This window comes from Rissa tridactyla, chromosome 9 (assembly GCF_028500815.1).
Source record: "Rissa tridactyla isolate bRisTri1 chromosome 9, bRisTri1.patW.cur.20221130, whole genome shotgun sequence".
NCBI lineage: Eukaryota > Metazoa > Chordata > Aves > Charadriiformes > Laridae > Rissa > Rissa tridactyla.
This window is the reverse complement of record NC_071474.1, coordinates 9061288-9073205: the sequence shown is the minus strand read 5'-3', so window position 1 is coordinate 9073205 and position 11918 is coordinate 9061288. Positions and strand designations below refer to the sequence as shown.

General features: G+C 56.1%; 1 protein-coding gene across 4 annotated transcripts in view; it reads left to right on the top strand.

The window, feature by feature from the left end:
* The first annotated feature begins 1311 nt into the window (after window positions 1-1311).
* The window catches only part of NTRK3 (neurotrophic receptor tyrosine kinase 3), a 228694-nt gene continuing 218087 nt past the window's right edge, over window positions 1312-11918 (top strand). The window contains exons 1-2 of one of the 4 annotated variants that reach the window (XM_054214891.1): window positions 1317-1622; window positions 1959-2026. Coding sequence is in view for 3 of the 4 variants with exons in the window: in XM_054214890.1 (XP_054070865.1) it covers window positions 1779-2026 (248 nt within the window). In the remaining variant the exon portion in view is untranslated. Of the gene's footprint in view, window positions 2027-11918 lie in introns of all 4 variants that reach the window. The other 3 variants (XM_054214890.1, XM_054214889.1, XM_054214892.1) reach the window with 3 other exon arrangements.

Sequence of the window (11918 nt, the reverse complement as noted above, 5' to 3'; positions counted from 1 at the left end):
GAATTGCGCTTGCAAATCCTCCCTGCAGCTGCTTTTTCTTTTTTTTTTTTTTTTCCCTTTTTTTTTTTTTACTCCATAATCCTGTTGCCTCTCCTGGACTTGGATGATTTGGGGTGCATAGTAGATCCTGGAGGTGTCGGTTCAGCCCGTGCCTCTGTCTCTCCTCCCTGTGCAAAGCCCTGTGCCTGGCAGAAGCAGACCCTTGAAATATTTGGAGTCCTACACCTGTAATTCCTCCTTACACCCGTGGTCCTTCCTGCAGCACTGTCCCTTTATCACTGTGTCTCTGTGCAAAGGAGCAGAGACACGAAACTATTGGGGGGAGAAAAAAAAAAAAAGGGGCATGCAGGAGAGCGCTGTAGAAAAGCAGAGCAAATTAAGCAGAGCTCTGATCTGCTTGGGTTTGTGCTTGCCAAAAATGCACCATGCATCTTAATTCGCTCTGCTGTTCAGCTCGCACTCACTGCTCTCCTGATGCCATTTCGGCGCTCTGAGCTCAGCCTTTTCAACACTTCAGTCTTCCTCTTTCAGGGATTTTTTTTTTTTTTTTTTTTTTTTTGCATGTCTGATTGCAGAATCTGCTGCAGGAGGGAAGGGGGAAGCCAGGGGAGGGAGGACGGGAGCCCCGAGCCTGGGTGCTCCTGCCTGTGCTTCCCGGCAGCCGCTGAGTCCCCGTTGCATTTTCGAGGGGGGTGTGTGTGCGTGTGTGTCTTTTCTAGAAAGTCCTTCCTGGGTGCTCTCCAGTTGCTTTTTTTTTTTTTTCCACCCAGCGGTCTGATCTGCCTCTCGCTAGGATCCTCTAAAGAAAAAAAAAAAAAATTAAATTTCTGTAATCCACACTGGCTTTTATTCTCTTCCAGTTCAGTTTAATCTTTCTTTCCTCTCCACCCCTCTGTCCGGATTTGGGGGGGGGGTGTGTGTGTGTGTGAACCCACCCGACAACCAAGCGAAAGGCAGCATCGTCCTCCTCCAAAAGACGAAAGAGTCTGAGAAAGCAGGAGCCGAGCCAGAGCCTCTCTGCTTTTCCCCCCACAACAAATTTAACCCCAGCTGCAACTTTTCTTCCGCTGGCGGGGCTGAGTTGGGGCTCCAGCGGTGCTGGGGTGGTTTTTTTTCCCCTCTCTCCCCCCTCCCCTAGACTGCTTTTAGCGGGGGGGGGGAGGGTGGGGAATCCTTTTTATTGCAAAGCCCGGCTCGCTTTGCAAGCCTTCCTCCTCCTCCTCCTCCTCCTCCTCCTCCTCCCTTGCTTTTTGTGCCCGCCGCAGCAGGGCTGGCCAGGCCGGGGGGAGGGAAGCGATGGGAAAGGGGGGAGGTCGCCCCCTCCTCTCCCTCTGTGTGTTTTTTTTGCAGGTGTGTCAATTTTAATTCTGCCCAGTAGGTGGGACTTGGTGACTTTCGCACCGGGGTTTTTTTTTTTGTTATTTATTTATTTCCCGGGGCTGCCTCCCCAGCCTCCCCGTTGCAATCCTCCGGAGCGGCTGGCGGGGAGCGGCGGGCGGCCGGGCCAGCATGCATCCCCGCCCGCTGCCGCTGCCGCTACCCTAGCGGGAATTACAGCCTCTCCGAGCCAGCTGCCAGCATGATTTCATCTGCTGGAGGATTTTTGCATCTGATCGCTTGAGGTTTTGTTGTTTTTTTGGGGTTTTTGCCTTTTTTTTTTTTGTGCTTTTTTTTTTTTTCCTCCCTCTGTCTTTGTTTCCTTCCCCCTTTCCCCCCCTTCCCCTCCCTTTATCCCCCCCTTTCCTCCTCCTCCTCTTTTTTAGAAGCAGCAATCGGAGATGGATGTCTCTCTTTGCCCTACCAAGTGCACTTTCTGGAGGGTATTTTTGCTCTGGAGCATTTGGGGAGACTATCTGCTTTCGGTGCTGGCTTGCCCTGCTAATTGTCTTTGCAGCAAGACAGACATCAATTGCAAGAAACCGGATGATGGGAACCTCTTCCCTCTCTTGGAAGGGCAGGATTCAGGCAGCAGCAATGGCAACACGAGCATCAATATCACGGACATCTCAAGGAATATCACTTCCATGTAAGTGGGGGGCTCTCCCGGCGCAGGGTGCGGGGCTGGGCTGCCTGTGCAGGGCTCAGGTGCCCTCGGCATTGCTGCGCTGCCTGGCACAGCTCAGCCCTGCTTCCCGGGCAGAGGACGCAGATCCCGCTTTCCCCTTACCCCATCCAAAAAAAAACCCAAACCAAACCCAAACACCAACCCAGCAACAGTTTGGCCAAGGTTTAAGAGGTATAAAGTAAATAGGATTTGATTCCTTAGCAGGAGAGAGAGTAGCAGGCAAAGATGCTAAAGCTGCTGCTTACTTTAACTGTTTGCTTCTGCAAGGGGGGGGAGGGTTGCCGGGGGGGGGGGGGGCGGGGGGCAACGCCACAGCCACATATATATCCAAATTGGGCAAGAAAGGCAAGTTCTGAGCTGCTTGTTCTTTTTCGAGACTTTGGATCCGATTAGAATGTCATTTTTTTTCATCCCCACAACAGAAAATGCTCCCATCCCTGCCCTGGCTGAGTCTGTCTGGGGATCTGCGGTTTCGCCTTTTTAAGGGGAGGGGAGAAATAAAAAATAAATAGGACAGTGAGATGTCCCTTAAGTAGCTTATTTAACTCGCATTGTTATAATTTTGCAACTCGCCGTGGTGCTGCGATAGGATTTGCCTGTTTTCGTCTCGGGGTGGTGGCGGTGGGGAGAAGCATCGGAGCAGGGAGATATTTTTAGTTGAGCACTTTGCGTTTGTTTGCATGCTTGTTTATCTGGAAAATCAACTCGAAGTTGCATTATCCTTGTTTGGAGAGGCAGTTAGCAAAGCCCATGTTAATCTCATCAGCGTGGAGTCGAGAAAGGAATATATTTCCTTCTCCTGAATCCATCACGCTGTGTGTGTGTGCACGGAAAAAAAAAATAAAAAAAAAATTCCTCATCTCTTCCAATCTCTGCTCTTTATTTTCCAGTACATTTTTGGGTGAGATGAACTCTGAGCCATTTCATTATTCTAATGCTAATTGAAATGTGAGCATTTAGGGAAATGTAGCCCCCAGAGCAAGTTGCCAGTGGGAGTTGAGCAGAGAAGAGGTGGAATCCTTTATTCTGGCAGTTAAATGCAGCAAGGTTTGAAATGAGTAATGGAGGGTTATTTATTTATTTATTTCCCCACCTCGATGGCACAGTTGCATGGAAGGAGAGGGGCTTTGCTGGGTCTCTTCCCGAGGCTGTTTTATTTGGTCACTGTGCGATTGCAGCAGAGCCATGGAGTAATCGCAGCGCCTCTTTTGCAGCTCTGCTTGTCACCTTCGCTGGGTAAAGATGAGGGAGCCGCTTTCCCCGCTCGCTTACATGTTCATGCGATGCCTAAGCAGGTTTTCAGCATGTGCCGCTGACCCTGAACCCCCAGCCCTCCCTTCCCCTTGCCAACAAACCGCTGCAAACCCCGCAGGAATGGGAAAAGTAAAGGGGGAAACTAATGCAACACTCCTCTTCCAGTTGCCCCATATTTATCCTGCGTTGCAGTGCTGGAGTGTTTTCTCGGCGATGGTGGGTGATGCTGGGGAAGTCAGAGAAACTCGTGTTGTTTTTTTTTTTTTTTTTCCCCTGTGCTTGCTGTTTGTTGTGGTTTGGTTTTAACCCTTGGAGGGGCGGGGAGCAGCAGGGAAGGCTGCGAAGGGGTTTGGAAGCCACCAGCGTAAGCGGAGTGTGCGTTGTCAGACGCACACATGCATCTGAACTGCTGCGAGAGGTAGTATTACGTGGGTCCTTTGTGACCAGAAAATGTCTTTACTGCTTTGAAATTGAAAAATGCTGATAAGCAGTCCTTAACAAGGAAGGGATGGTGGTGGTGGGGGGAAGATTCGACTCCAGAAACAGAGATGTTGGGTATTTTTTATTTTTTTGGGAGAGGATCTTCTCTTAAGTTGGGGAAGGAGGAGAAGCTGCCAGTTTTTGCTGGATGTTGTGTGCTCCACACTGAGCAAAGCACGTTCCCCTGGCATCGCTGCCGGCTCCACACCTCCCTCCCTGGGCTTGGGGGCCAAGGCGCAGGACTGGGGGGAACCCCAAAATGCTGTGAGGGGCTGAGACTTGAGTAGGAGTGCAAACTTTCCCCAGGGGCCTGTGCTTCCTGGGGAGGTGGCAGCGGTTCACAGAGGTTGCTTATGGGAGCAGGGGGATGTTTTGGATGGCGGGGATGATTCCTAGCAAAGGAGTCACTGCTGGGAGCCAGGGGTGAACCCGTGTTCATGCTCTTGCGTGGGAGGTGTTGGGTCCTGCGCCCTCCTGGTTCCATCTCAGGCCTCTCCTTGCCAGCACCGCCTCCCCCCCCCCCCATCTTGGGTGCTGGGGCGAGGGGTGCGTCGAAGCCCAGCCTGGTCATCGCTGAATCACTCCTGGCACGTGGGTCTGATTCAGCTGGGCACCGAACGGCGCTTCCCCTGCTTGCCACTCTCATCAGGGGCTTGGCTTCTTTAGGCAGCGAGTTTGTGGCAGCTTCGCTTGTGGGCAGCGCGTGGGCAAAGGCACCTTTGCCCACTGGGCTGGGGGTGAATAGGTGGGGCTTAGCCCTGTCCCCATGGCCGGGGGATGCAATGCTCCAGCCGTGTCCTCCCTGCAGGCCCTGGGGGAGGTGGTGGTCTCTGCTCCATCCTGCTGCTGGTGAAAAGGTGATGGGCTATGGGGCAGTGAAACCACCCTGCGGCCAAGCGGGGCCTTATTCCCGTCTGAAAGACAAGCTCAGCCTGGGTGGTGCAGACGAAATGCTGCCAGGGCCCGTTGGGAGGGCTGGGGGAGGAAAGCTGTGTGAGTTGGCTCGGTGGGCTTGTCCATCTTACCCCATCCCGAGCCAGGGCAGAGGCCCTTCTATGCCAGCCCACCCCACCCAGGCAGGTCTCCACAGCATTGTGGGCCAAGCCATCAGGAACTTGGGGTTATTTCACGCCTCAGTGGCTGAAGAGACCCCCCCACGACAGAAGGAGGACAGGAGACACCCAGCCTATACACTGCCCATGGAGGCTGGCAGGGTGGGCTAGCCCTGTGGGTGCCTGCAGTGTGGTAACCCATCATCGAGCCTTCTGTTGCACCCCTCAAATGAATGGCCTTTGCTCCAATTGCTGCTGCTTCTGGTTTCCCATCCATCCATCCTCCTCCCTTTCATGGAGAGCAGAGCAGCCACAGCCAGGGCTGGGTGGCTCCTGCCCCAGCTGCACTTGGGGGACAGTGGCACACAAACATGCATGCAAATTCAGGTGGTGCCAGGTCAATGGTGAAGCTGGGAAAGGGCAGGAGGCTCTTGCCCAGAGGTGGAGGAGGAGGTTGGGTTGGCTGTTGTCCCTCTGCCCTTCCCCAGCCCGCCCAGAAACATATCCAATTTCAGATCGCATCCCTGGGGATGTGGCTCTGCACACCAAGATCCCCACGAGAGCTGCCAAGGGTCCTGTTTAGCTGAGGGACCGGCTTGGACTCCGGCTGAGATGGCTCCAGTTTGGAGTCATGCTGCTGGACTTCCCCTCCTGATTCGGGGAGAGGATGACCATGGGGCTGGGATATGTTCATGCCACCCCTTTTACTTGTGCAGCTGGGTGGCCTTTGCTGTGTCCCCAGCCAGGTGTGACTTGTGGGGATGCTCAGGCTTCCCCTAACCCAGTCTCACCCCTGTGGTGTGGAGCTCCATCCTTTGCAAGACCTCCCAAAAAAGACCAGATGCACAGGGAGAACTTCAGTCCTGGGGGTCCTGTGGCACAAAACCTCTTCTGCCCTGAGCAGCCAGGGTGTTTGCCACGTTGGGTCACCATCCATGGCACTGTGGGGGTCTGGCTGGCACATGGGGTGGTGGGGTTCACCTGTGCCGCCGCGTGTCAGGGTAACGGCGGGCACTGTGTGCCGGGGGCGGGCCGGGGAGTTACCCTTCTGGCAGCGTGGGCAGCGCTTGCGTGCACCGGCACGGTGCGTGGGGAAGGACGGACGGAGGAGTTTGCCATCTGGGCCTCCCTACTTCTCAGCTGTTGCTATGGCACTGCAGAGATGCTGCCAGGCAGGCGGCGGTGGCCTGCGTTTGTCACCCCTGGGCTCCCTCGAGGTAGCGAGATGTCCCTGGTATATAAAGCCTCGCTCCCTTACCCGACCTCACCAGGGGAGAACGGGGTTTCTTACCATAAAATACCCCAACAGGTGGGTCTGCAGGGTTTATTTGTGCGGCGTGTAACTGTCTTCAACTAGGTGAGATGAATTCAGAGCAACCCAAGAGGAGGCGGGTCGTTGTGGAGGGCCATGGGATGCAGGATTTTGGGCTCTCGTGGGGCCAAGGGGAAGCATCTTTCCCTCGCGTGGATAAGAAGAGCCCCATCCTTTCCTGCTGGGCTGTCCCACCGGCCCACGGCAGCATCCGTTCCATCCCGTGGGCCTGGCCGGGGGTGGGAGAGCCACGTCAGAGCCGGGTGCTGTGGGGGGCGAGCGGCAGCGCAGCCCCCACTTGCTGCGCGGGAGCTGGGAGCACGTGGCGTGGGGGAGAGTGAGGGGGTGCAGGGAGCAGCAGCACCCCTTTGCTGCCGGAGCTGGGAGAGGCAAGACACCGGTGATGCTCATGCATGCCTGCATCCAGGAAGGAGGGAAGAAAGAAAGGGCAAAACATCTTCCTGGAAGGGCTGGGGGGAGCAGAACTTGCTTTGGTGGCCCAAACAGCCAGGAAAGGGGCTCCTGTGATGCTCAAGTTGGTGCTTGCTCTGCTTCAGACAATAGGGCACCAACTTTTCTCCCCTCTGCGAATCAGCCACAGCGTGCCCAGCGCTGCTGATCTCCGGAGACGAAGGGCTCTGCATTCCCAAAGCCTCCCACCACGCTGTTCCTCCCATCTCCTGATCCTGGAGGCTTTGGCTGCTGCAGAGACCATTCAAAAGTTCCCTAATTCAATCCAGCTTTGTTTCGCAGGGCTCTTGTTTATGCGGAGCGGCTGTCCTGAAGGATTTTAGGATGGGGAAGGCGGGTGCAGCATGAGGCTGTAAGGACAGAAGAGGGTATGGAGACGTCTGGGAGAAGGAGGTGGGCTGAGATATTGTCTTGAAGCTCTAGAGGTGCCTTCAGCTGGGAGCACTGGTCCTGACTGTGCCTGTATCATCCCCCTTGCATCAGGGGATCAGGTCCATGGTGGGTGCTGCCCAGTGCCCCAGAGTAGCTAAACTTGCACTAGGGGCACCCAGGGCTGGCTGCTGGCTCCTTGCTCTCCTCTTAACAGCCTTTCTCCCCGCTTGCTGACCAGCCCTGGAGGGAGGAACTTTACTGGCATGAGTGATGTCTGACACCTCCAGTACTTTTGCAGACCTCCAGACGATGTGTGGGGGCAAAGTGGAAGGATCTGAGGTAGATGCACTATAAAAGGTGGTTTTTGGAGAGTTGCCTGTCAGGGCCAGGTCTCAGCTCTGATTTCCCAGCAGTGGCTTAGCTAACATGGAGCAGGCACCTGAGGGTTACAGCCCTGGTTTGTCTGGGACACTGGATTCCTGCTGGGTTGAGTCACCTGCCTTTTCATGTGATAGTCTGATGGTGCCTGCCCGCACGACTGCTGCCTGATCCCACTGGGGTCCCCAGGTGTTCCCCAGCCATGTCTGCATTGCCTGGCTCTGCTGATGGCCCATATCAGGTATTTCTCCGGGGAGGAGACAATTCTGGTGCCTGCCAGGGTGTCCCAGGGTTTTTCTGAGCTGAACAGGGCCTGAGCTGCTGCCTGGACAGGAGGAGCTGGTGACCCATGTGGTTTCAGGGTCTATGCGACATCTCCCCAGCCCTCATCTCCTGCAGGGTTTGGGCAGGTCTAGGTCAGCTCTGCCAGCTGACTTATCTCCCTGGGTTTGGGGAGGTGAGATGGGGATGCTTCAGGTCTAGGACACGGTGGGGAGAAGAAGAGATGGGGTGGGTCATGCTCAGTGATGCTGCCCAGTGGCACACAGGCTTGTCCTGCTCAATGCAGTGCCCATGCTAAATGTTGCCCAAGAATTTATGGCTGGATTTGTTGCATCCCATTCAAGGGGGTCTGCAGTCAAACAGGGAGTGAACCAACCCCTGAGCCTGCCAGGTTTTCAAAAGTGAGTATTAAAAATGCTTGTAACTCTGTGTATTATTTACCAGGCACTGTGCAATAGCAGTAAATTTGAGCTTTGGGTTTCCTGCAGTAGGGGTTTTTTTGTGGTTTGTGTGGGTGCTTTCTAAGCAGGTGGCTTCGACAGCAGCCTGTGGGCTCTAGTCTCCTCCAAATTCTCTTGCTCTCCCCTCTGCACCGAGGGGTGCACAGCAAAACCCCCACCAAGGCGATGCTGTGGGGTGAGTTTCTCGTTCAGAGGCTGTGGTTTGTGTATGGCGGTTGGATACTGCAGGCACCTTGTGCCCCACATGAAGCGATGGGGAGCAGCAGCCCCGGTTGCCCCACGCGATGCTCCAGGTCCCTCAGGACCCTGCACAGGGCACCGGGACGGCGGCTGCAACCGCCTAGTCCCCATTTTCATCTCCCAGCATCGTGAGGCTGCTCCGGACAGAGGCCGCTTGTGCATGAGCAGCTCCGTGGATGTGCCATAAGCCCCAGCCCAGCCCCTGCCCTGTGCCCCCGCCCCAGAGCAGCCGGAGCCCGGCTCAGCCCCGGGTACCCTCTGCCCGCCCCAGCCGCCGTTCATCCATCCTCTCCTCTCCTCGGCTCCCCGCGTTTGAGGGTGGCTGTGCCGCTAGAGGGCAAGCGGCAGCGTGAGACAGCCCGGCTCCGGGCTGCGCGGGCGAGTACGAGGACGGAGCCATAAGCCAGCGCGGGGTGCGGGAGCAGCCGGGGGCTACTGGGGCTGGGGGGGGGGTGTGGGGTGTCAAGTCGCCGCTTGCTTTCTGTCACGCTGATGGAGGAGTGCGGGAGAGGAGGCTTTGCTCTGGGGTGCCCGTGCTGCCGTACACCCCTTGGGCTCCCAGCTGGGCATAGTGGTCCCCAGGTGGGCACCCCGCAGTGTCACACGGTCCCCTGGGATCTGGCTGGGTGCTGGGTCACGGCTTTCTCCCCTGTGCCGCTGTGGGAGGATGCAGTCAGTGCGCCGAAATGTACCGGGAGCTCTTACACTAGTGCCGCAAGTGATGCAGCCCCCGCCCATCTGTGAATTGAGGTGATTTGTGGCTTTTTGGGAGGTGTTGACCAAACCAGAGCGGGTGCTGTGGGAAGGTGTTTCTGGGCTGTTTGAAGTGCTGGGAAGAGGTGCCTGATCTCGGTCGTGTGCTGCTGTGTGCGATCAGCAAGGAAGCCCCTAACAGCTCTGCCCATTTTACCGATGGGGAAACTGAGGCATGGAGCAGCAGCGCAACTGGCCCGCAAGCAGCAGGGTGGGGATAGAGACCCTTCAGTCCAGCACTGAACAGGGTTTAAGGAGAGGCCAGGCATGGAGGGTGGATAAACAAGGCTGTTATATCGGTTCCGTTGTAGTCAACATCCATGGGAAGTGCCCCCAGAGAAATCCTGGATGTAGAGGCAAGAGGGAACAGGCTGAGAGCTGTCTCTGGATGCCTCCAGGGTGCCTTCGATGCTCTTTGCTTCTCTAATTAACCCTTTGCTGCAGGCGTTGGATGGAGGTTGGAGGGCTAAAGAGGCCACATGCCCTTCCCCAAGGGGGAAAGGCTGAGAAGAGCCTGGTGCGAGATGGGAAAGTGCTGCTGGTGGTAGGAAGCTGGTTTTGACCCTGCAGCATCCTCTGTGTGCAGCTCCTGAGGGATATTTCATTCTCCCTGGCAGCTGGGCCCAAGATGGACTGGTTATTTCCCTGCTGGCTGTTGCCATGCACTGCCAGCATGGTGAAAGGGCTGTGACACCCAGTGGTCCCGCAACGCAACAGTAAATGGGTCCCCAGCATCATGGTAGGGGCGACGATTGGGTGGGATGTGTGTTGGGGTGTCAGTGATGGACATGGGTTAGAGCTATGATATTGCTCAGAGCCCGGGCTTCACTTCATTTGAAGACAAGGAGATTAAACTCCCTCTGGATTCCCCTTGGAAGGCTGCACTGGTCAGTGCCCAGCTAGCAGGGCTCCTCCACCAGCCCTTCTGCATGTGGCCTTGTTTATCTCCATCATCTATGTACCACCCTGTTTCCAGACCCCGTGGGGCTGGGGGTCCTGCCCTGTCCCCCCACCGTGTAAGACCTGTCCCCTTCTTGCCTGGAAGAGGAGCACGAGGAAAACACGTGCTGTATTTTTAGCTTGTTTTCACATGATGTAGCAGTTGAAGAGTCAAAGGAGAAGCCAGAACCATGTGTGCAGCCAGCTTTCCTCCAGCTGACACCCAACGCTCCGGTGTAGGAAATAATGGAGCCTGTTAGTGACTGTCCCTGTCCTGTACTCCCCTCCAGCATGTGCCATCTCCCACACCTTTCCCTTCTCCCAGCTTTGCTCTGCCTAAACGGGAAGGAAAACTGCTTTTTTAATGAAAGTCCCAGCAGTGGAGCAGAGAGGCCAGGAAGGATTCCCAAGGGAGTGTGATGGTGTGACAGCACAGATGGGTTGCTTCTCCTTGACCTTGGTGCTTGTGGCAGTACAAATAAATGGCTTTGGGATCCCAGGGCTCGAGGGAAGGATGCAGGGAGATGCTGGGACCAGGTGCCATCCCCCATGCAGCCCCTTCCGTGCAGCCCTCCTATGGCTCTGTGCTGGGGAGGGCACCGGTGTCTTTGCTGGCTACTCCATACTGTCCCTGGGGGACTGAGAAGTGGGTGACAGCAGATGTTAGCATGGTGAAGTCCCCACGCTCCTGGGTTGTGCAAGGCTGTCCCTTAACTAGCTGTCCCTGAGCTCTCCCCAGGCAGTTCCCACTAGGAAATATTAACGTGGAAATGCTCAAACAGATGCTGGGAATCTGAGTGCTGCTGAGGACCCTGCATGCTCAGGGTTTTGCCAGGATAAATTAGGAACGTGAGTGCTCAGCTGAGCTGCAGTGATGCCAGGATCTAACTCCTGACCCTGCCAGGATGTTAAGCCACATGGGGGAGAGCCCGGGTGCCTCCAGCTGCTGACCTTCCTCTGCTTCTGGAGCAGGTCTGGCCTCATCCCCCATCCCATGCTCTCCATGGAAAGGCTGTGCAGTGACCTGGGCTGGGAACCAGGAGTCCTGGCTCTCTGGTTTGTGATCCAGCTGCGCAAATGCTCTTGTCCTGGGCTGCCTGCCCTTGTCCTAGACCACAGCTGCCCTCCTGCCTGCTTCTAACCCAGATAAGCAAGACCAGCTTGGGCATCCCTTGTGTCCATCCCAGCACAGATGGGATTGTCCCTGGGGAAATCCATGACTTGTGTGGCTGGAAAGATATCTCTTGTTCCCCAGACTTTTGCCACGAGGATGTGGCTGGGTGCTCCTGGGATGATGATGTGGGTCCTCGTTTTGGCTGTCTCCTGCTTTGCCTGTGCTCTCCCAGCCAAAATAGATCCCAGGAGAAGTGAGCTGCAAGCCATCAAGTCATTTGGTGGGTGCTACTGAGCAGCCTGGGGAGCAAGCAAAGTTCAGTAGGACACAGGGTGAGGGATGCTGTGTATTCCTGGCTCCCCAGCCTGCGGAGAGCATCCTTGTCCTCCTGGGGCTCTCGTGCCAGTTCAGAGAAGCTGTGTCTTACTGGGGTCTCTTTCCTAGCTTGAACCTCACATGGGCTCTGTACATACCTGTACTGTCCCAGGCTGTGCAGTGGGGAGGGCAGAGTAGCACAGAGCTGGGTCACCATCAGGGCAGCAGCCTGGTGCTCCCTCGGCAAGTCTTGTGCCCCTCGCTTCAGGTCGGGGAAGATGCTGGATGGTGTCCATGGGAGCAAATCTGAGCTCGGGAGTGCATGCAGGGCTCCGACGTGGCGCAGGGATGCTGGTTGGGCAGGGAGGGAGTCTGCACAACAGGGAGCTCTGTGGGCCCTGGCACCCGAGGGGTTAACGGCAAGGTGCAT